Genomic DNA, 23707 nt, shown 5'->3' with positions numbered 1-23707 from the left:
AATTATAAATACCAAATAAAATAAGCCTAGCTCCAAAGGTCTTTGAGTTCCTTGAGTTAAGATGCAACTCGTAATATCTCCGAGGTGCTTGACATGTTATTTTGACAGCAATATGGCTATAAAATTAGCACTCACATATTCGTTTAAATACAGGGTATTAAATAAGAAGAGTTTTTTTTTTTTTAATAAAAAAAATAAAATAAAAATCGACAGCAACAACGGGCAACAGGCAACAACTTTGGTTAAAAAGTCATCAAAGACCAAAACGTCAACAACGACAACAACAATAACAACAACAACAACAACAACAACGACAACAACAACAACGACAGTCGCGCAGTCACGATGTTGGGTTGGTCGGTCAGACGTTTGGTTGTTTGGTCGTTTGGTTGGTTGTTGGGTTGTTGGGTTGTTGGGTTGGTTTGTTGTTTTCGTTTGCTCGAAACCAGTTTGGGCTTCAGGTCTAAACTTTATTTACAATATTGTTTTCTTTTACGACGTCGCTGCTGGCTGCGATTTCGTCGTCGTCGTTGTTGTTGGTGTTGTGGTTTTGACCCAAGCTCCTTTTTGTAATAAAGAAACTGGTATACCAACTAGTCGTACTTATAGCAACTGCCACAGTCCCTCGACTGCAGCCTCAGCCTTAAGCTCACGACAATGTAGCCAATTTGATGTGCATCTCGAAGAAGCTGGAGCCATGTTTAGGAAGCCCCCTTTTTCCTAAAACGCAGCTGACAATGGAGCTGGGTTTGGTCTTTGGGTGTTGATTGGTCCCGTGCGGTTTATCAATCATTAACAGACACCGAGTCGGTCGAGTCGAGTCAAGCCGGGCCGAGTCGACCATATACTCATAAAAACCGTTGCCTAAATGCCCGACTTGGCCTCTAAAAGGCCATCACATTATACAGATGCCGTCTTTCAGATTTACAAATGGCGGTACATAAAAAACAACTAAAAGAAAAAAATAGTACTGAAATTTTCGTATGGTCATAACTTTTTACGAGTACAGCTCCGGCTTATTGTCAGCTGAGTTAGAAACGAGCAGAGCGCAATTTGCCGGCTTATTTGATTAGATACTTTGGCTCGCTCCTCCAGGCAATAGGAAACTCAAGCTTCTTCCTCTTCTGTTTAGGCAATCCGTCAGTAGTGTCGGGCTTTGTGCGGTTTGCTGTTAACTAACTGATTTGCTCATTATTATTCTTGTTTTTTAATCCCAGTGAATTGTCTTGAAGATTTTCTTTGTGCCAGTTTATATTAGTGAAGCAATTATATCTGCAAGAATTTACAATATATGCCACGTGATTTGGGAGAATTCCACGCGTAGCAGTGAAAAATTGTTGTCGGGAGAATGGTGGAATACGGCTAAGAACGGTCTTAAGTAATTCAACCTATTAGTAGTCTAGTTGCTTGTTCTCCTGCTATCCTGTTCCACATCGCAGCTATCTTAAATTAATCTTCTCTTCTTGTCCGCCTTGCATTTGTTAAAAGCATGTCGGAAAGTTAACTGTGAATTGGGACAAGGTATTGGCGGAACCAACCCTTGATGCCTTGATGCCAGGGCCAGGGCCAGGGCCAGTGCCAATTTCTTATCCAAGGAACCGCAGCTGAATGTCAATAGTTTAACCAAAGGCCAGGAGAGAGAGAAGAGGGAGAGAGAACTCTGGAGAGGAAGGGAGCATAATTTGCTTTGCTTAGTTTTTGCTACGTTTCGGTATTTTTATTACAATTTCTGTTAGTTAGTTCGGTGCGACAAGGATAAGCAGAAGGTTCGCATCCTTCTTGCGGACCCACTCAAATGCGGGCTGTGGTTCGAGCAACCAAAGCAATGTAACATGCCAAATGTGTCCTGGAATTTAATTAAACATTTTCTGCGCTTATTCGTGTATACATTCACCCGGGGCTCCAAGTGCCCGTCCTGGTACTGTCCACAGTTCCGCCCACTTGCCTCTGTCTCTGGCCAACTAAGTTAGCCCCCTCCACCATCCCGCGCACACAGTCAGAAGTGTTCCAAAGAATCGGAGGGTTGGCTTTTGGCCATTGATGCCAAGCCCCGCTGGCTGCTCCAGGACAAGTTCGACTCTGTGATGTGGGCTATGGGCAGGGAGGGAGGAAGGTTATTGACATATTTTAACAACTATTTGCAAAAGGCTTTAGTTTCACTTCAATTCCGTTTCCAGTTGGCCTCCCATGGCCCAGTCCGGGGCTCCTTTCTTATTTCCTACGCATAATTGAAACAAGTGCATAATGTCTTTATCCAGCAGGTCCTTCAGATCCGTTTGTTTGTCTGTTTGCTGCCATGTTAAAATGTCCTCGCGGCATCAATATTTGTATCCCGGCAAATATTTGGCATTTGGCATGTAAATAAAGTTATTTAAATTACTTTATGAAGGGCCAAAATAAAATAGAAAACCAAAAAAATATATAACAAAAACAAAAACAAAAAGAATTGCAATATTTGAAGCATCGCCTGTTTGCACTGGGCAAACAGTTTGGAACTTCAGCTGGCTTCTGGCAGCAACGAGAGCCGAAGGAGAGAGGGATAGCTGCCTTATTGAAATTTAACCTTTTTAGCTTCGCCGGACATTGACCAAAGTTTGTTTCCAGTTCGAAAATTGAATTAGTCAGAACACATTTCTTATTGTTTTCAAAGAGTTTACTTTCTGTGGGCCGCAGCTGGTTCAGGGAGCTTCTATCGATAGTTGCTGATTGAACCGAAAACCATGCTATCGATTTTTTCGATAGTCTATCGGTAGTTAGTTCGCTCTCTCTCTCTCTCTCTATCTGTCTACATATCTCTCTGACTGAAGAGCGTGCTATCGATATTTTCGATATTTTCGTCGCATCGATAGTTCACCCGCATACATGCATATGCATGCATGCATGTATGTAAATAATGTTAACGAAGAGAATCGATCAGGAATTACAAAAAAAATAAAAAACCGTTTTGCGTTCGCTCTCTCTCACTCTCTCTCTCTTGGCACAAATCTTTTCCTAGCTGCAAAGCAAGTCAGCTGTCGATTCTCGCATACATCTGCATACGAATTCGCCTTCATTTTACGTTTAGCGCAATCAAATAAGCACTGCGAATGACAGCACAAAACGCACAGCGTTAACGTTTGCACAAACAACAAACGTTGCCGAGCATCGTTGAATATTGTTGTTGTTGTTGTTGTTGTTGTTGGCCACTCTCTCTGTCACCATCTCGCTCGCACACTCATTAGGCATGTTGCTGCTGCTGCTCGCCACATTTTGAATTTTGCGCATGCAAGCTTGTGCTCAGCACAGCCCACATTTTTGAGTATTCAGTGCTGCGCGCGAGTTCGAGCTGTGGACGTTGGACTGGTCTGGCGTTTTTTAAATCCAATCCTAAGCAAGATCCGGCTGCAAATTGAGCATGAACTCTCGCGATAGACAGTTCTGGACGGAATTCCTGGAGCTCTATCGATCCTTGCCGGCGGTATGGAAGGTCAAGAGTCCGGAGTACAGCAGCCGGGCCTTGAAGTCCGCCGGCTACGAGCAGCTGGTGCAGAAGCTGCGCGAGGTGGAGCCGTACGCTGATCGCGCTCTGGTGGTCAAGAAAATCAATTCGTTCCGTACAAACTTTCGGCGGGACTTGCGCAAACGTGATCAGTGCACCGAGGAGGAGCCATTCGTGTCGACTCTGTGGTACTTTGAGCTGCTAGGCTTCTTAGAGGGACAAGAGGATGCCAGCTCATGCCAGAGCTTGCACAAGGCTAGCAGTCCAGAGCCAGAAGCTCTGCCCGAAGCTTTGGTAATTAAGCTCTTGTAGCTTTTTCTTTTTTTCTCTTTCGCCCTCTCTCTTACACTCATTTCCTTAACCGTAGCGCCACACCGCTTACGACGAGCCGCGTCGTAAGAAGCGCCGCACGGCAGTCAAGGAAGAGTTAACTGCATCTCCCGCACCTGCCGAATTACGTTCCGGCTTGCACTCGCCCGCTTCTCCCCTTACCCTGCCTTGCAGACAGCAGCGCCAGCGTTTTTCCACATTCTGCGCATCGGAAGCTCTGGCCCACACTTGGCGCAGCCAATTTGACGAGCTGGCGCCCCGGCAGAAGCTTCTAGCCCGCAAGCTCATCTCAGACGTACTCTACTACGGCTGCATGGAGCAACTGGAGCCGTGCCATGTTGCCCAGCTGCAGCAGATGATGCTGCGTCGCAGCTCGACGCCGCACATTGAGGATGTTCCGGCTTTGCCGCATCTCGGCAAGCTGTACTCCCTGGACGGATACGATGAGCGCAAATCTGGGGATTCGGATGGGTAGGGCAGGTGCCAGAGACGGTCCTTTTATTAATCTAAAGCGTTTGTGAATACAATAATACGAGGAGCTAACTCAACCCTAAATTACGTTAGCCTAATATTTATATATACATGCATATACATATATTTAGATGCATATGTGTACTTACCCAATATTCAATCACGATTATTTTAATGCAATTTTTTAGTTGGACGTTTGAAACTGAAAGAAAAAGGCAAGTTGAGAGCGGATTAGAGTAAGAGTAGAAGAAGCACGAGAAAAACGAGAGATTGGTAAATAAAAAGAGATAGGGAAAGAATGAGGGAGATATAAATTCAGAAATAGAGAGAAGGAAAGAAACATTCAGAAAGTAAAGGATAGAGATAGAGAGATAGAGAGAGAGAGAGAGAGAGAGAGAGAGAGAGAGAGAGAGAGATGATATTAGCGTGAGCTAACACTCACTATAAAAGCATGAAAGCTTCTAGTTACTTAAATTCATGAGAATCGCATAGTAGAGCGACAACTTAAAATACGGTTTTCTTTTGATTTGTTGCGCAGTGGGAAGAAAAGCTTGGAATTAAAGAACAAATATGCACTCATACATAAATTTACAGGGTATCTTCTTTTTTTGGATCTTAGACAACATATGAAGGAATAATAAACAGCTCTTAAAAGTGACTGGTTCAAAGAATTACTTAATCTTTTACAATCGGAAACTGAAATGGAATTGCCTGATAAGATATTTGAATAGTCATTAGCCGTCAAACAAGCAATAGAAAAACTCAGCTAAAAATTGTAATCTGAATAGGAATTCCAGAAAAATGCCGACATAGGGCAAAGTCGATGCCATTGGACAGGAAATGAATGAATAAATAAATGAAAGTGCTTGATAGGAAAACAAATTAACAACGTTTATTGGCAACATTAAAACTTGGCCAATTCGATTGAAAAACTTGCGCGAAAACCAGAAAAACCAATTGGAAGATTCCGCACCAAAAATAAAATGACACTTTTGCACAAAATCTACGACTAACAAAAAAAAATGCAAATTTATTGGCATTTAATTTGTGCAGAGAGGGGGACGGACAGAGCGAGAGAGAAACAAAGCATTGCCCGCATTCAGCTCAAATATACCCCGCACTCCAAAACGGTACTTGACAAAAAAAAAAACCAAACCCAGACCCCCATAATGTGCACAAGCTTACAGCAACAGCAACAAAAACAAGAGCAAGAAGGGGAGCAAGAACAAAAGGAAGAACCACAACAACAAATTCGGCATATAAACGAGCGCATAATGAGCTCAGTAGAGCCTTCCGCAATGCTTCAGATGGATGGCTGGCAGCGGACAGAAGCGAAACTAAGCAGAGTGAGAGAGAGAGAGAGGGAGAGCGAGAGAGAGTGGAAAATCGCATTAAATGCCTAAAAATAGTAGCTGCAAACATTGCGCTCATATATTAAACACGCCCAGCTCTGAACTCGCCCAGTTCCAGTTCCAGTTCCGCCGTCGAACCCAGAACCCCGTACCCAGGGCCATAAGTAACAGCTCGTCGATGGTGCTGCCTTTTTTATGTCCTCCCGCTCTCTCTCTCTCTCTCTGTGCATATCATGCAATTACTTTCCACTCAAATGTCAATTTAAATTGAAGTTTTATGCAAAAACCATACTTGAAACTTTGCGCCTGCTTTGCCCATCCTTGGATCGCTCAAAGAACAATACGCCGCATGGCAACTCAATCTGACACGCCCCCTCCCCTCCCCCTCCCTGGTTTTTTTCATTGCTTCTAAATTTCAATCCCGCTCTTGTTCATTTCCGGAACAGGCTGCTGTGTGCCTGAGATTGAGTCTGAATGTGGACGTGGATGTGGATGTGGGTCTGGGGGGCAGTGCCAGCTCGTGTTTGTGTTCAGCTTTTTATGTGTTAGATGCACATTTCGGAAATTAAGTTGAAATTTATTAGCACATCTTTGTCGTCGAATTACATGGATTGGTTTTTTCGCAGCTCTAAGGCAATTTCAAGTTCTTTCAGTTGGACAGCAACGAATTTGAAGAGCCGCTCAACATGCCTAGAGCGTTGCCAGATCTTAAATAAATAGGTGGCTTTCAATCTTTGTTCTAGATAAATAATATTGATATATTATTTATATTATATACATAATATATATATCAAGGCTGCAAGCCGGTTCGAACTTGAAATTTCTATTCTAACTTTAAGTCGAACAAAAAACAGTTAAGATCGTAATTATATATTTCATAGGCAGGTTTTTTCTTCTACTTTTTTTAAGGTATAGATAGAAAAATATAGTTGTCTGCTTCTTCTCATTCTACAACAACTAAGGAACTCTTTAGTCTCTTCAGATATATCGAAGTTAGTTTTAATTGGCAGCTGAATTGCGCACTCAACCGATATGCCCGACGATATCGAGAGTAGCGCAACTTTAGCGCTGTTAAATGTATCTGAAGGACCCTCAATGGGGATATACACACTGCTATTTATTTGCACACACAAACACGCACATACACACAGAGAGACGCAAACACAGTCCACATATGCAGACGTGTGTGTGGGGGCACTCGATCTCCATTTGGTTGAGTATTAGTGCCTCAATATTACACAATTTCGAATAGCATCAAATCGTTAAAAGTTTCGATTACACAACGCGTTTTACAATTGCCCTCGGAATGGGATATGGATCAGGGCGGAAAACAACCACAACTTAGAGTGGGAAAAGCAGGGGAAGTTCCCTCAGTGTGTGTGAGTGCTAAAACAAATATTGAAAGTGGCATTAAAAAAAAAAAACTTTAGCCAACGCTGATTTTATTGCCGTGAATTTGCGCTCAAATGGCAAATCAATGTGTTTCCTTCTGCCAGTCAATTTTATGGTTGTATTGTTTCATATATCCTGTGCTAGGGAAACGCCCCGACCACATTGTGATATACTGAACGGATGCTGAATACACTGGGCAGCTGACAGGGAGCAAACGTTCGCCTGAAATTAAATGTTATTCCTTAATCTGCTGCAGCTGGCAGAACGTTTGCGGACGCAGCACAAAGAAGAACAACAAAAAACTCACACAAGAGAGTGCTGGAAAATAAATTATGGTATATGTGCAAAATGATTTGAACAAGTGACTGTTTTAATGCTACTTTGTATAAGTAGCTAATCGACAAAGAGTCTGGTATGCTGCAGGCAGCAAAACGTTAGCGGACGTAGCACAAAGCAGAACAACAAAACGGGAGGGAGAGAGAGAGTGCTAGCCTTTTCACTGGCGAATAAATTATGGTATATGTGCAAAATGATTTGAACTGTTTTAATGCTACTTTGTATATACCCTTGCACCCTTCCACCTCGCACATATTGATAGGCAACTGTTGGTCGTACACGCACGTAGCTCTACCGGGCGCGGGTCCGGGTCCGGGCAACCGGTATTCCCATTAACTGTTTGTCGTAATTTTTAATGCCAGCGCTTTTAACGCAACGCGTTGATGTTTTATCACACCCCCGCCCACGGCCCCCGCAAATGGCAACAAACTATGCATATAACAAACAAATTTTTTTACTACTTTGTATTCCCACTCTGCCGAGAGCTGTGCAGCCCTTTGATGCCCATGCGCGCCAGGGATGCACATTGATTTTTTCGATATACAAAACATTCTTATTCACGAAATATAAAAAGAGGCGAGCATGCCCACTGCCACGCCCCCAGGCAGCCAGAACAGGCACCTGCCCAGAAGCAGAGCTTTTAACGGGCGCCGCCGCCCCATGTTAGATTTCTGTTGCCTTTGTTTTTATAGCGGCGTGTAATGTGATTTATAGCCGGGCCGGTCCTTAAAATAAATTCCTTTTAATGGTTTTTTATTGCCATCAGTAGTCGGCGTCAGCGTTAATGTTAATTAAACTATTGTAGTGCTTGTTGCTGCCCCCTCTGCAGCGGCTGGGTCCCCTGTTCCTGCTCGGGCGCCATAAATCCAGAGCGAGAAATGGGAAGGGGAAAACATAGCAATCGGGATCAGAGTTGGACAATGGTTCAGCTCCTGAAAGGATTCGCTGCGTTTGCAGTTTTGCAACAAAAAAAAGTGTTTTATAAAAGGATTTGAATACGAAATTGCAGTTAAATTGAAACCCAAAGGTGATAAATTGTTCGCAAATACTTAGCGATTGCAATAAGGAATAGGTTTAGCTTGGGTTAGGTTAGTGCGGTCCTTCTCGGCTCACATGGACAACTATTGATCCATTGTGTTGCCGCAGATGTCCCAAAAGGGCAAAAGAGAGCAATGGCAGCTCTTAGCTGTAGTCATTGGCGCCTATAGAAATCAGATAGATCCAAAAGAAAATATCTTTAAGGAAAGCATAAGGAATAAGGTTAGGCTAATGCGCTAGTCCTCGACTCTCAAGGACAATTATTGATTCATTGTGATGACCAAAGTAGAGAAAGAGGAGTAGTAGAAATCGGATGTATCCAAAAGAAAATAAGCTTAAGGAAAGTAAAATCTTAGCATAGAGCTGAACAGTCCCACCAACCTTTCCCTTCCTTTTCGTCAGTCAGACGAAACAAGGTTTGGAATCCCAAAGGTGATAAATTGTTGGCAAATACTTAGCAATGGGAATAAGGAATAGGATCAGATTAGGGCTAGTGCGGTATTCTTTGACTCTCACGGACAGAGACCAAAAGTAGAGAAAGAGGCAGCTCTTGGCTCTAGCGCGTGGCTCCTTGTTAGGTGAAATCTGATGGATCCAAAGGAAAATAGGCTTGAGGAAAGCCAAATCCAGTTTTGCATGGACCAACACTGTCTCTGGCTCTTCCTCTGTGTCAAAGCAAACAACTGCCGCAGAAGTCGTTAGTCAGGCGAAACAAGGATTAGGTTTCGAATGGTTAGCTGCTGCTGCCGTGAGGGTTAACCCTTTTTGGTGCTGCGGCTATTGCTGTCACGTAGTACATGGAATTCCTGGCGGGGTGAGCCCTACCTCGGCCCAACGCATTCGCAGTGCGGACCACCAAAGTGGCTGTCAGATTGTTGACCAGCTCATTAAAGCCATATTAGTCAGGTTTTAGGTTTTAGGTTTTAGGTTTTTTAAGCTGCCTGCTAGCTTGGGGGGATTATGATGTGTTGATATACAGCATCGTTGGGGCTGCCCTGGACTTGGATGCTCTGCTCCGGCTGGAAACCTCATATCTAATTTTGTTTTCCTCTGCAGCTCGCTTATAAATATTTAACGATACAAGTTTTGCGTCAAAGTGTTTGCCCCGGTCGTGTTGGTCCCTAGCTGGGGATGTTGTCACGCCGGGCGTTCTGCCCATTTGGAAATTGCGTTCATGATAATTGCGGTTCTGTATTTCTGGCCCCAGCTGCGTTTAATGGCTTTTCACAATTTAAGCAAGTCCCATTTTATTTTTGCTTCTTCCGAATCGCTTCCTTTTTTTATTTGCCATCAGTTTGTTGTATTTGTTTTTCCTCTTGGCTCTGTACTGCAATAAATTGCGGATATTACCCACATTGCGTTGGTAAATTCTGGTATTTACTCTATTATTAAAAACCTCCGTGCTCTTTGCCGCAGATTATTGATAAAGTACTCGCGCGGTAGTTGAATCTTGATAAGGTAACCCTGAAGAGTAGTTGAGTACTTAATTGGTGAACATAAAAAATATTTAACCCTGGAACGTCGATGTTTTCAGGCTAAACTCTTAACACTCGTATGCTCGAAGTAGAAAACAGAAGAATTATGTTTTATATTTAACAATATTTTAACAGAATTTTTAAGTTTTCTGCAATAAAATGCAGATTTTCTGTTGGGTCAAATTTATTCTTATAGAAGAGCTTCTCAGAGATTTCACTTTTTTGAAGTATTTAATGTAAACGAATATTTTATTTAATAAAAGAAATAAGAAGATGTTTTGCATATTCAGAAAAAGTTTTACTTGGGTTTCAGAAAGTTTATTTCAAATTAACATAAAAATGTCTAATTCCGCTACAATTTTCCTACTTTCGAAAAATCCCTTAAATATAGCCACAATTTTGCCGAATATAAGCAATAATTAACATTAGATCAAGTACAAACATTTTTGAGAGAGAATTACAGTCTTGAAGATAAAAATATAATAAAAATATTTAATTCTTTTGGCCTGGTTAAGGGTATTACAACTTTGTCATCAAATATGTAATGCTTGAAAGGAGTTATCTCCGACCCCATAAGGTATATATATTCTAGATCAGACTCAACAGACGAGTTGATATAGTGTATATAAATCTCTTTCGCCTTTCATCGAACCCGACCGGAGAGGATCAATTTATAGTATAGCTGCAATAGGCGCGATCGGTCGAAATGTGGGTTCTTGTATGGAAAACTTTTTTGTTTATAAAGATATCTTGACCTGTCCTTGCATTTATTAATTTAACTATGCTTCTGATATGTATGTAAGATCCTATCAATATCGGATGACTATATCATATAGCTGCCATAGGAAAAGTGTATGGAAATATATTCTGTTTTCCAAGATCATTTATAAATTTCACATCTCTCATATATCTGCGAAAGGTAAATGTGTAAAAGTGTATTAAGTCTTTGGTGTGCTGAAGATATGCTTTCATTCTGGTTATTTATTTTGATTTGTGAGAACCAATTGAGACGCAGCTGTCAAATATGTCCACTGGATGTTTAAGTGCAAATGAATAGGTATGATTACCTAATTTAATAAATCCATTTAGATATAATTAAATTCAAAGATTAGGGGATTAGTGTTTGACTCCTCAATATGCATATGCTAGTGCGGTAGACTTGAATCCCGCTTCTACACTCACCTGATTAATTGGGTCCCACTTACAGCGGACGGTTGGTTTTTTTTTCTAGTTCATATCAAATAATTACCCATGATATCATCTGTGGCCCATCTGTAGGCATGGTTGGGTGATTGTTTATCGTAGATCCGACAAGGTCGCAATGCGTTAATTAAGCATATACAAAGCGGCAATGGAAGAGTTCCAGCAGTTCCATCCAAGAGAAGCATTTCGGTTCTCCGACCCATTTGGTTGTGGAGCTGGGCACCCCCGACCCCAACTCGACCACAATTCTGTAGCGATCGAGTTGAGTTCCAGGGCCAAAGCAGCCTACAACAAATCCAAATAATGTTGTAATTTAGAGGGGCTCAAAAAACAAATGAAAAAACTTTGTTTTTCTTGCGATAAACAAAAGGCGAATAGGCAAAATAAATAGTGAAAAATAACAAGTCATAAACATGATTTATATGCAAAGTGCGCGCCATGAGATTGTGGAATCGATTTGGATATGGAGCCCAGAGGTGCCAGACCCAGCTGGGCGACCGACCCGACCAGACCCTGATATTAGCGTCAATTTATGCATGTCGAGTGTGTCTGTAGAAATAGCCAGGCCAGTCGGGGCCCTCAGCTCGGATCGGTTCGGTTTGGTTCAGATCGGATCGGATCGGATCGCAGATCGTGCGCTAAAACAATGGGCCACAATTGAACTACCAAAATACGCCAACAGTTTCTGGGTAGGCACGCACACAGCCAACCGTGTCCGCATGTCCGATCTGTCCCAGCGACCCTCGCAGCGGGACACTCGACGTCAGGTTCTTCTCCCCCTCCTACACACTCACACACACACACACACACAGCTCACACACGCTTTGTTTGTCACACACAAATGAAGAGTTGATGATGTTGACGATCATCATGAAGATCAACTGGAAACCTCAGCGCTCAATCAGAGGGTTTCAGCTCAGAAACTGCCTGTCATGACGGCTTTTGAGCTACAAGTCTGCGCCTGGGTCTGGGTCTGGGTCTGGGTCGGGCTCTGGGTAAGGTTTGGGCCTGGGCATAGGGACTTTAGCCGGTTCTGTGAGACGCTTGTTAGGCACAGATTGTGTGTGTGTTTTTATTTATTTTTTGTTCATCTCTTGTTTGGTTTTTTGTTGTGTCGTGGGTCTGGGGCACGTCAGAAGGTTGCCAGCACACACTCGCACACTCGCACACACACATAATGGGTACACTTGTGCCTGGGCTTGAGCTCCTTTTGTGTGTGCAATGAGCAATGATTAAATTAATGATGCCTGGCAGGTAGTTTAGGCTATGCCTAGCCTGATCCTCTGGGCCTATAGAAAAGCAGGCGAGCGTTAACTAATCGACTGCACTCGGCCTGTGCAGGACCTGGGCACAAAGAGGACATTTGATATTTTTGACACTCTTTCCACAGACTCAGCAGACTCTTTTGGGACTTGTAAATTAAAAAATGCGATGATTGCATGCCCGACCCAAACCCAATGCCTATTCCCAGCCAGCTCTCAGGCAGGCCAACAATTGAAGTGTAATTTATGACAACAATGCAAGAGCTGGCTAAGCCCTATTCCTGATACCCATGACAAATGCCCTGACTCTGCCTGACTGTGCCTGACGATCGAGGGCGAGATAAGCCCTTGATCAGGTTGCCAAACACTTGATCTGATTTTCTATTCCTTCACGCACACACACACACACACACACACACACAGAGAGAGATCTATAACTTTTATGTCCATCATTTCGTATTCTAACCCAAGGGTTTTCGGGCTGGCACATCATCCAATGCACATTTGTAACTGAGTGGAAATATCTTTGGACTCATTCGCACATTCACTCATTGCAAGTTGTTTCTATTGAGATCCCGGACCGAACCTCGGATAGACAACAGGAAATGTGCAATGAAACTGGAGAAGAGCGAATAATACGATTGTGCTTTTATTTGCAAGTGGGTTTCCCCTTTGCTCAATAGTTAACTTATCAAAGATCTCAAAAGATCGCGGCGATCAATCATCAATCATCCATCATCAATCATTAGCAAATTGATGTTTCCTGTTAATTCATTGTTAGGTAAACAATAAATAGAGCAATTATCGTACAAAAGTTTATTATATTCCAAAGATATATCATTTATCAATATTTCTTTTTGTTAAGACGATATTACTCTAAGAATTTGTACCACCTTCTGCTCTTCGATTCATCATTTTCTTGGCTTCAACAGTCTGTAATTTGGCCATTTCCCGCGACCTCTAACAGCTAAATTATTGCACTTCCCATTCACAATTAGCCGCAAGGCGTGTAAACAAATTTCAAATATTTTCAACACGAATGTCAAATGTGCGAAAAGTGAATTTTGCCTGGCGCCAAAAATAGCTGAAAACAAACGAACAATTTGCCCGCCCACTGCATTGTGGATACTTCCGTGGGCTGTTACCGAAATACGTACATATTAGAAAAATATACAATTTGAACTAATTGAAAACTCAAAAATAAAACCACATGAGGAATGCAATCAAAATCAAAACCAACAGCAAAGAACTCAGCCACAGGCGAAACGAGCACATTTTGGATAAAACAATTTTTATACCCTTGCAGAGGGTATTATAATTTTGTCGTGAAATGTGTAACGCATAGAAGCAGACATGTCCGACCCCATAAAGTATATATATTCTTAATCAGCATCAACAGCCGAGTCGATATAGCCATGTCCGTCTGTCCGTCTGTTTGTTTCTATGCGAACTAGTCCCTCAGTTTTAAAGCTATCTTAATGAAACTTTGCAGAGCTCCCTCTTTCTGTTGCATGCAGCACATATGTGAAAACCAGCTGGATCGGACCACTATATCATATAGCTGCCATAGGAACGATCGGTCGAAAATTAAGTTTTTGTATGAAGAAACATTTAGTTTATCAAGATATCTTGACCAAACTCGGCATTTATTAGTTTTACTTTACTCCTCATATATGTTCAAAATCCTATTAAGATCGGACCACTATATCATATAGCTGCCATAGGAACGATCGGTCGAAAATTAAGTGTTTGTATGAAAAAACATTTTGTTTATCAAGATATCTTGACCAAACTCGGCATTTACTATTTTCCCGGTACTTCTTAGATAGAGGCAAAGCAGTATGAGCATTATGAAAAGGGTGGGTCTGCAAGGGTATTAGATCTTTGGCGTGCCGAAGATAGCCCTTCTTTCTCGTTTTTTAATTTCATATAAATATATACTTGAAAAATAATTTGAAAAAAAGCAATAATATACCATAATTCAAATTGAAAAGTCTGTCAAATTATCTTGGAGCCTATACAAAAAGTAAATATTAACTTGAAAAATAATTTGAAAAAAACAAAAAAAATACCATAATTCGAATTATGGAACCAAATGTGAAGGGTGTAGTAAGAGTTCGAGCTATAAATAAAATTAATTAAAAATTAATTAATTGCAATTTTTTGATTTAAGCATTTGACTTCAAATACGTTTTCCAACTTATTTTGATGACGCCAATCAATAAAAATAAAATTTGCACGCTTTCTTTGATTTGACGACGCAAAATTTGTTGGACGGCGTTCGGTAAACAAAAATTCACCGCTAGCCATTTGAATTGGGGCATTGAATTCCCTACCCCTACCCCCTGCCCATACCCCCTGCCACCCTTAACACACCGCACACGACGCCCATGGCACGTTGCCCCTGTCACTGCCCCAGGCGTGGCGCCCCATGGCAGTGGGTGAATTTAGCCAAATCGCAGACAAATGAAAATTATTTCGGTGCGATTTCAAATTTATTCCCCAACTAAATTTTGCTCCTCTTTTGTTATTTTTGTACTTAAATAAAGCGCAATTTGTGTTGTTTTCCTTTTATTTTATTTGTATTTTTTTCCCTCTAGTTTATCAGCAGCTGAAATTTAATAGATTTGGCACACTTTCAGCTGCTTCATATTGACGGACAGTGGGCCGATGCAAAAATGTTAGTACAAGTGGAAGGAAAGCTGCAGTTCTCAAATCAATCAATCAATCAATGTTATAAAAAATCAAAACAATTCCAAAACCAAAACCTTTCATATATGAATGCTTAAAGAAAGTTTCTCGCATTGATTAAAGAGTAGAATTTAAATAAAAGTTCTGCTTTACGATCGTCGCATCAAATCCATCAATCAATCAATCAGTTTACAAAATTATTCCAACATTTTTTCACTAGCGTATTCTGCTTACTTACAAGCAAAACAAATTTTTGCATAAATAAATAAAGTTGAGGAGAAAAAAATAGAATAAAATATATGCGAAAAAGCAAAAACACATTTGGTTTTTGGAAAATAAACAACACGATATGAATGAGCAAATGAATCAATGAATGAATGAGCTGAACCACTGAATACAAATGCGTATCAAAAGCAAAATAGAACGAATACATACAAAAACAACCCGTTGTTTTTCTTCATTTCTATTCCGCAATTTTTAGCACAATATCTGCATATCTGCGATTGCTGTTGCATATCACAAGCATTTGGAAGACAGAAATGCAACGACTCGAACTTAAATTTGCCAGTTCCTAAACCAGTTGCGAATTACAAACAAGTTTAGCATGCATCCAGTTACACATACCGACTGTTTTATCTTTAGTTTGCGTTCATTAAATCGCGCATTTTCAGCGGAATTTATGTGAAAAATAGACGAATGTGAAAATTTGACAATATCTTAATTAATATGTATTCAGAAATCAACACAGTTTGCGAGTCTCTTGCACGTGCCAGACTTGATACTAATTTAATTAAACTTTATTTCAAAAAATGTAACCTTAAATCAAACGTCTATTTTTGGGCCTCGTTTAGAAGCTGGCGCCAGTTTAATGGCCTATTTTATGTGGTGTTGCTTTAAACGAAAAACTCGAAACTTAAATATGGCTAATAATATGCAAAAAAAAAAAAGTTCAAATGCAAATGAAACGACGACAAAATCGAAAAAAAAAGAAAAAGAAATCGAATTTTAAATTCATGAACATAAAATGAAATACAATTTATGATATGACAAATACGATTATTGTACAATATTGTTATGAATGCTTTAGGATCGCAGTGGGCCGACTTTTAAAATCGCACTGCCCGTGTAGCTTGTGGGTTAAGGGGCGTCATGCGGGTTGCGGCTGGCGGGTTGCGGAGCTGAACCGACTTTGAAAGCGATTTTGAAATCGCGTTCAAAGCAAACTCGGCAAAAATTCAAATTCAAGCCGCGTGTGCGCCGCGTTTTGTTTACAAATAGAACCCCATAGATAGGCGGCTGGCGAAGGGGTGGCAGCAGGAGCGCGCGCAGACGGGGGGTAGGGGCTCACTAATAGCGGCATGGGCCATATTGTGGGGTACAACATATAGTTACACACTTATGCAGTGCATGTGTGTATGTATGTGTGTCTGTTATTGTATTGTACCCTACCTAAAGCTGTTACGACTATGCCACGAAGTACGTAAATGTGTACAGAAGATATGTATGCGAGAGGGCACAGTTAGATGTTAAGTTAGATGTTAAGTTAACATTCTTGATAGAGCGCAACAGTTGTCCTCTGAAGAAAGCCCAGAAGAGTCCGTTATAACATAAACATACACTTTGAAGATCATGTTAGGGTATTCGAACTTCGGCAAAGCACAGCTAGTATTATTTTCTTGCTGTTTGTGAGCTCGTGTATGCATATTAGATGAAATTATAAACAAAACATAAAGCGACGCAATATGCGCGCCCGCTAAATTCGTCACGCCCGGCAGAGACGACTGTACAAAGGCATAGAATGAGTGGGAGAAGGAGACATTATGGCGGAGGACTGTAAAGAGAGAGAGAGAGACAGAGCGAGGTTGCCGGCTGTCACTTAACGCCGTTCGTTTTTGTCTTGTGCCTGTGAACAGATCGCGCTGTCTGCCGTCTCTCTTCTGCTTCTGCTTTTTTTCTTCTACTCGCCGTTGTTGTTGTTGCTGTTGTTGTTGTTGTTGTTGTTGCTGTTGTCATGCCCAAAGCTGGGGGTCGACCTATTCAATATGCTGACACACGCGCCAACACCTCCTACGCGATGGCAGCGCTGCCGCGTCGCAGTCCACAGTTGGCGGCCCACTTGATGAGTGCTCGTCCATTGTTTCTGGGGCCGCTGGCGTCGCAACGATCTGTTAAAGCTTCCCAATGGTCGTCGGAGCCAAAACTTTACATAGCCAAAGCTTAACAGACTGACAGCCGCAAGCACTCGGCCGACGCATGATAAAACAACAGCTACAACAACAACAGAAACACTGGCATTCAATTTGAAATGAATTGGGAATTGGAATAGGAATAGAAATGGAAATTGGAATGGGTGACTGCGGCAGAGAGAGCGACGCAGCAGAGCTAATAATGCGATTTGTGTGTAATGAACTATCGTTTGGAATGGGGAGTTTTGGTTCTTAACAAGCATACGTTACAAATTCAAGAAAGAGGTTTTAGTTTTATTGTAGAAAGCGCAAATTCTGTCAGATCTTGAATTATTTGAATTCTACGTATTCCAACTGACATGAATTTACTTAGCACGTGGTATCCTATAGTCTACATATGTATATTGTTTTAAACTCTCATTCGATTTATTTAACACACTCAACACATTGTCGTTGCTTTTATTATTTTATGCAGTTTCGCCATTGGATTTGTTGTTGCCTCAAGCCAGCAAATTTACATTTTAATACCCGCACACCCAAAGCTAACTTATCTAAAAAACAACATGCACACACATGCACACAAAGTCCACAGCTGCGCCCATTTGCAGGTCGTGGGTGGGAGGGACGGCATCTGCGGAGAGGAGCAGATATAACCGTTTGCTAACTATGCTGCCCATTTACATGAGCGAGTGAGATGGGTAAAGGAAGAGGGCAAGCTGCATTCGAGATTTACACTACGTCCCTTCCGAACCAAATGAAAGTAATGAAATCAGGTACTTACAACAAAATGCTTTAAGCTCTCTCAGCTCCTCTCTCTAACTCCTGCTCTCCTTTCCAGCAACAGAGCTGCTGTCTCTTCGGCCTCAACTCTCCCGCTTGGGCGAAAATTGTGCAGCCCTGGCTTCAGTCTTTCTTAAAATCTGTTGTTCTTGTTGTTGTTGGTGATGTCACAAGAATAACAACAAACGGTTTTTTGTTTGCCTCACGTTCGCATCGGGGTATGTTAATTTGTTGCTGTTGTTGTTGTTGCTGTTGCTGTTCGGGTTTGCAATCTTGAAATCAAATATAAAAAAAAATATTAATTTGATTTTTGAAAATTTAAATACAAACATCGAGACAATTAATTCGTATGCCATGTTTGGCGCCTGTTTTGTAAACCAGCTTTTGAATTAGCTAAACAAACGGCAACAACCATTGTTATTGTTGTTGTTGTTGTTGTTGTTGCTGTTGCTGTTGCTGTTGTTGCTGGAGGTCTTGGGAACTATTTTGGGTTCACAGTGAATGACAAACGTTGCCTGTAAGTTAATTAGCTAGACGCGCCCAACGATACTCGAACAGCTTGATTGAAAATAAAACTAGCTGCGATAAGCCATAATAATTAAGTTATTCTCACAAAAATATATTATCATTATTATTTTGTTTAAGATCAACTTCGATTTGAACAAAAAACTCTCTTAGATATGATACGATATTTTGACTAAATGCTATATTCTATATGACAAAAATATATTTTCATGATCAACAAAGATGGTCAACGGATGTGCAAATGTTTTTGGGCCAATTACAGAATCGATCAAGGCGCCAGTTGCCCGCGAATGCGTCAAAAGAACCCAAAAGTCGCTGGCAAAATGTTGAGTAAGGCACGGGTGAGGGCGCAGGCGGGGGAGGTAGAGGAAGCCAAACGTATGTACTTAATGTATGACATTGTTTACAGCCAAAAAAAAAAAGAAAGAATAAACAAAATTAAATAATAAAAAAAGAATTGCCTCGGAACGCCGAAGGTTAAATACCCTTCTTGCTAGGTGGCTTATGCGCTTGTATATATGCCAGGGGCACAGGAGAACATGTAGAAAAACAGACATGTTCTTCATGTAATCCATTTTGCACCTATTCGACCCAAAGATTCTATTTGAGAGGAGCATGAAGAAACATTGAGAAATGTCCAGTATATGATATAGTATATATCGACTCAGCTGCTGATACAGATAAAGAATATATATGAATAATGGGAAGAAGTCTCCTTCTGTGCGCTGCAGACTTCTTGACAACATTATGATACCCTCTTAAAGACCTGGAGCTAAATTCGTGACTATGGGAGAGGCATGAGCGGGGGGGCGGGCCGCTGATTGTTGTTATTTTGCTGGGATTTTCAAATGATAAGTACGAAAAAATAACAAGAATTAGGCCATGATAAAACGCTTTCGCTTGTTTGTTTATAATTGTTTATACAATTTGCGGAGCGAAGCAACTTTTTTGAGATAGCGCGCAATCTATTTGCAACACTCAGGTAAAAGGTGGGGACAAGGGGCGGTTGGGGAGGGGGGGGCAGCAATACACTTTGAGGAGCCTTCAAATGTACACAAACATCCCGGTCTATGCATGTGTGTGTGTGTGTGTTTGTGTGTGTGTATCTATAGATATGTATTCATTTGGTGCTTACATTTTGCAATTAGATTAGAAACCTCCCAAAAGACGCAGCCATAAAACATGAAACTGAAAAAACAAGAAAAACAAAAACATTAAATGGCGATTAAAAGTAATTTAGATAAAAATACTGAAAGCAAACAGCCAACAACAACGAGAACAACAACAAAAGTGGCTGCACACGTACACTAAACACACACACACACATACACACACACACACACACGCGCACGCATGCACACACAATGTACACACAATGTGCCTTATAATTGAAATCGGGCATCTCAACTTTATAATGAAATTTGTGTAGAACTGAAAGACTCTACACGTAGAACTGAAAAAAGCAAAAATATCTGTGATAAGGCAAATGGCTTTTTATGATGATTTTTGTGTTAAAAAGTTTTAATTCTTAAGGCTATATAAATTACCGGCTAGCAATGCCCGGCTATTTCCGGCAACCTAACATTTTCTTATGTTTCAAATCTGGTTTTTAATGTTTTCCATCTTTTTAAGAGATGTTTAAAAAAAGATGTAAAGCTTTTACGATCATTTTAAAAGAGCCTTCGAATAAGTTTAAGGCCGAAAATGTATTTATATCTTTTAACAGAAAATTGGACAAGTCTTATTTTACAAATTAATTCGAATGCCGATCGGAAGAAAGCTTAACATTTAATAAATTGATGCGTTATTCTAGTTCTTTAAAAGGCCAAACCAAATTTCATACAATTATCTACGACACTTTCTTTATGCCTTCTCTTAGTCTTCACTTGCAGAAAACTATAAATTTCGGCTGTCTAGCTGTTACGATTTGGGGTGTACAATCAATCAGTTGGTCAGTCAGTCTATCAACTTACAGTCAGTCAATCATTCAATTATTCAGATATTCACCAGTCGGTCAATCATCCTGTTAGACAGACAGTAATTTAGACAGCCAGTAAATCAGTCATTCATTCAATCAGTCAGCTATCAATCAGTCGGCATATCATCCATTTAGGCAGTAAGCCAGTCAATCAGAATTACAGTCTGTCAATTATCCAATCAGTCGATCAATCATCCAGTTAGACAGAGAGTTAGTTAGTCAGTCAGTAAGTCAGAAAATAATTTCAATCAATCAGAACTACAGTTTGTCAATTATCCAATCAATCGATCAGGAAGTTTGTCAGTCAGTAATTACTTCAATCAGACTGACAGTCAGTCAATCATCAAGTTAGGAATACAGGAAGTTCGTCAGTCCTTCATTTAATCAATCTGTCGTTAAAAAGTTAAGCGGGCAGTCAGTCAGTCAGTCAGTCGGTTATCAACACACAGGACAATTAGACTAACAGCCGATCAATTATCCAGTTCGGCAGACGGAAAATTATTCAGTCAGCAAGATATTCAATCAGTTTTGCAGTCAGTCATCTGTTCAGTCCGTCAGTCAGTCAGATAGGTTAGATTGACGCTATTGCAACATACATAAACAAATATTTTTTATACAAATCATTATCAGGGCAAAACACTAATTTGTTTGTCAATCTGTCGCACTGATGTACTACGTTATAGGCAATATATTTTCTGAGAGGTGTACAGCATATAATATTCGTTGTGGGCAATCTGTTTGCAAGTTTCTTTCAGCAATATTGGAACCCAGACCTGGCAGCTACTCCTAGACCCGCGTTTATCTGTGGGCGCCAGCAAAGTGACGCCAGCGACGCGCTCAACTGATTTAGTTAATTGCATTGTTTTTCAATTAAAGTTCGTATTAATTGAGCAAACACAAGCGGAGCAGCAAGAGCAAATGTTGGGACTGCCAGATACCCTGCACAGATTAAGACTCTAATAGCTTCTGCTATCTGACTGCTGCTGTGCAGATGTGCACCAACTTTTTAGCTCTGCCCTCAATTGCAGGGTATCTAAAAAAAAGAAAACAAAACGCTGCCAGCGAGTGGTAGCAACAAGGCCTGCTTCGTTTCACTGATAAGATAAATCCCAGACAGACCCCGTAAACAAACAGCTAGCGAAGCCGCAAACAGAACCAGAACCGGACCCAATCCCAGCGCCGGAGCCGCAGCCGTAGACAACTGCGAGGTGTGGGCCATGGCTGAACTGTTTGCACTTTGATAAGCCAAATGTGAAAATAGAAACAAATATTTATGAACCTATTTATTGCTATCAGTATTGCTATCTGTATCTGTATCTGTATCTGTATCTGTATCTGTGTCTGTATCTGTATCTGTATCTGTATCTGTATCTGTATCTGTATCTGTATCTGTATCTGTATCTGTATCTGTATCTGTATCTGTATCTGTATCTGTATCTGTATCTGTATCTGTATCTGTATCTGTATCTGTATCTGTATCTGTATCTGTAAATGTATCTGTAAATGTATCTGTAAATGTATCTGTATCTGTATCTGTATCTGTATCTGTATCTGTATCTGTATCTGTATCTGTATCTTTATATCTGTATCTGTATCTGTATCTGTATCTGTATCTGTATCTGTATCTGTATCTGTATCTGTAAATGTATCTGTATCTGTAAATGTATCTGTATCTGTATCTGTATCTGTATCTGTATCTGTATCTGTATCTGTATCTGTATCTGTATCTGTATCTGTATCTGTATCTGTATCTGTATCTGTATCTGTATCTGTATCTGTATCTGTATCTGTATCTGTATCTGTATCTGTATCTGTATCTGTATCTGTATCTGTATCTGTATCTGTATCTGTATCTGTATCTGTATCTGTATCTGTATCTGTATCTGTATCTGTATCTGTATCTGTATCTGTATCTGTATCTGTATCTGAATCTGTATCTGTATCTGTATCTGTATCTGTATCTGTATCTGTATCTGTATCTGTATCTGTATCTGTATCTGTATCTGTATCTGTATCTGTATCTGACTGTATCTGTATCTGTATCTGTATCTGTATCTGTATCTGTATCTGTATCTGTATCTGTATCTGTATCTGTATCTGTATCTGTATCTGTATCTGTATCTGTATCTGTATCTGTATCTGTATCTGTATCTGTATCTGTATCTGTATCTGTATCTGTATCTGTATCTGTATCTGTATCTGTATCTGTATCTGTTTCTGTATCTGTATCTGTATCTGTATCTGTATCTGTATCTGTATCTGTATCTGTATCTGTATCTGTATCTGTATATGTATCTGTATCTGTATCTGTTATCTGTATCTGTATCTGTATCTGTATCTGTATCTGTATCTGTATCGTATCTGTATCTGTATCTGATCTGTATCTGTATCTGTATCTGTATCTGTATCTGTATCTGTATCTGTATCTGGATCTGTATCTGTATCTGTATCTGTATCTGTATCTGTATCTGATCTGTACTGTATCTGTAATCTGTATCTGTATCTGTATCTGTATCTGTATCTGTATCTGTATCTGTATCTGTATCTGTATCTGTATCTGTATCTGTATCTGTATCTGTATCTGTATCTGTATCTGTATCTGTATCTGTATCTGTATCTGTATCTGTATCTGTATCTGTATCTGTATCTGTATCTGTATCTGTATCTGTATCTGTATCTGTATCTGTATCTGTATCTGTATCTGTATCTGTATCTGTATCTGTATCTGTATCTGTATCTGTATCTGTATCTGTATCTGTATCTGTATCTGTATCTGTATCTGTATCTGTATCTGTATCTGTATCTGTATCTGTATCTGTATCTGTATCTGTATCTGTATCTGTATCTGTATCTGTATCTGTATCTGTATCTGTATCTGTATCTGTATCTGTATCTGTATCTGTATCTGTATCTGTATCTGTATCTGTATCTGTATCTGTATCTGTATCTGTATCTGTATCTGTATCTGTATCTGTATCTGTATCTGTATCTGTATCTGTATCTGTATCTGTATCTGTATCTGTATCTGTATCTGTATCTGTATCTGTATCTGTATCTGTATCTGTATCTGTATCTGTATCTGTATCTGTATCTGTATCTGTATCTGTATCTGTATCTGTATCTGTATCTGTATCTGTATCTGTATCTGTATCTGTATCTGTATCTGTATCTGTATCTGTATCTGTATCTGTATCTGTATCTGTATCTGTA

The 23707-nt window shown here is 40.4% G+C and overlaps 1 protein-coding gene and 1 long non-coding RNA gene across 4 annotated transcripts; one reads left to right on the top strand and one right to left on the bottom strand.

The window, feature by feature from the left end:
- Positions 1–366: 366 nt before the first annotated feature.
- On the bottom strand, positions 367–20180 carry LOC138911017 (uncharacterized). 3 transcript variants are annotated; one of them, XR_011416324.1, is made up of 5 exons: positions 17996–18093; positions 2564–4481; positions 2161–2291; positions 1725–2091; positions 367–1660 (listed from the first exon to the last, which is right to left on the bottom strand). It is a non-coding gene; the product is annotated as an uncharacterized lncRNA (long non-coding RNA). The 3 variants fall into 3 exon arrangements; XR_011416323.1 differs by lacking the exon at positions 367–1660 and adding an exon at positions 19655–20180 and having other exon boundaries at positions 1672–2091; positions 17996–18266; XR_011416325.1 differs by lacking the exon at positions 367–1660 and having other exon boundaries at positions 1677–2091; positions 4429–4481.
- On the top strand, positions 3395–4363 carry LOC6623226 (uncharacterized). Its single transcript, XM_002048539.4, has 2 exons — positions 3395–3772; positions 3846–4363. Exons 1-2 carry the CDS (start codon positions 3395–3397, stop codon positions 4281–4283), a joined length of 816 nt encoding a protein of 271 aa, XP_002048575.1. The 3' UTR covers positions 4284–4363.
- Positions 20181–23707: the final 3527 nt, after the last annotated feature.

The sequence above is a fragment of the Drosophila virilis genome, chromosome 3, assembly GCF_030788295.1.
Source record: "Drosophila virilis strain 15010-1051.87 chromosome 3, Dvir_AGI_RSII-ME, whole genome shotgun sequence".
Lineage (NCBI taxonomy): Eukaryota > Metazoa > Arthropoda > Insecta > Diptera > Drosophilidae > Drosophila > Drosophila virilis.
The sequence above is the reverse complement of the archived record's forward strand: the minus strand, read 5'-3'. Positions and strand labels throughout refer to the sequence as shown.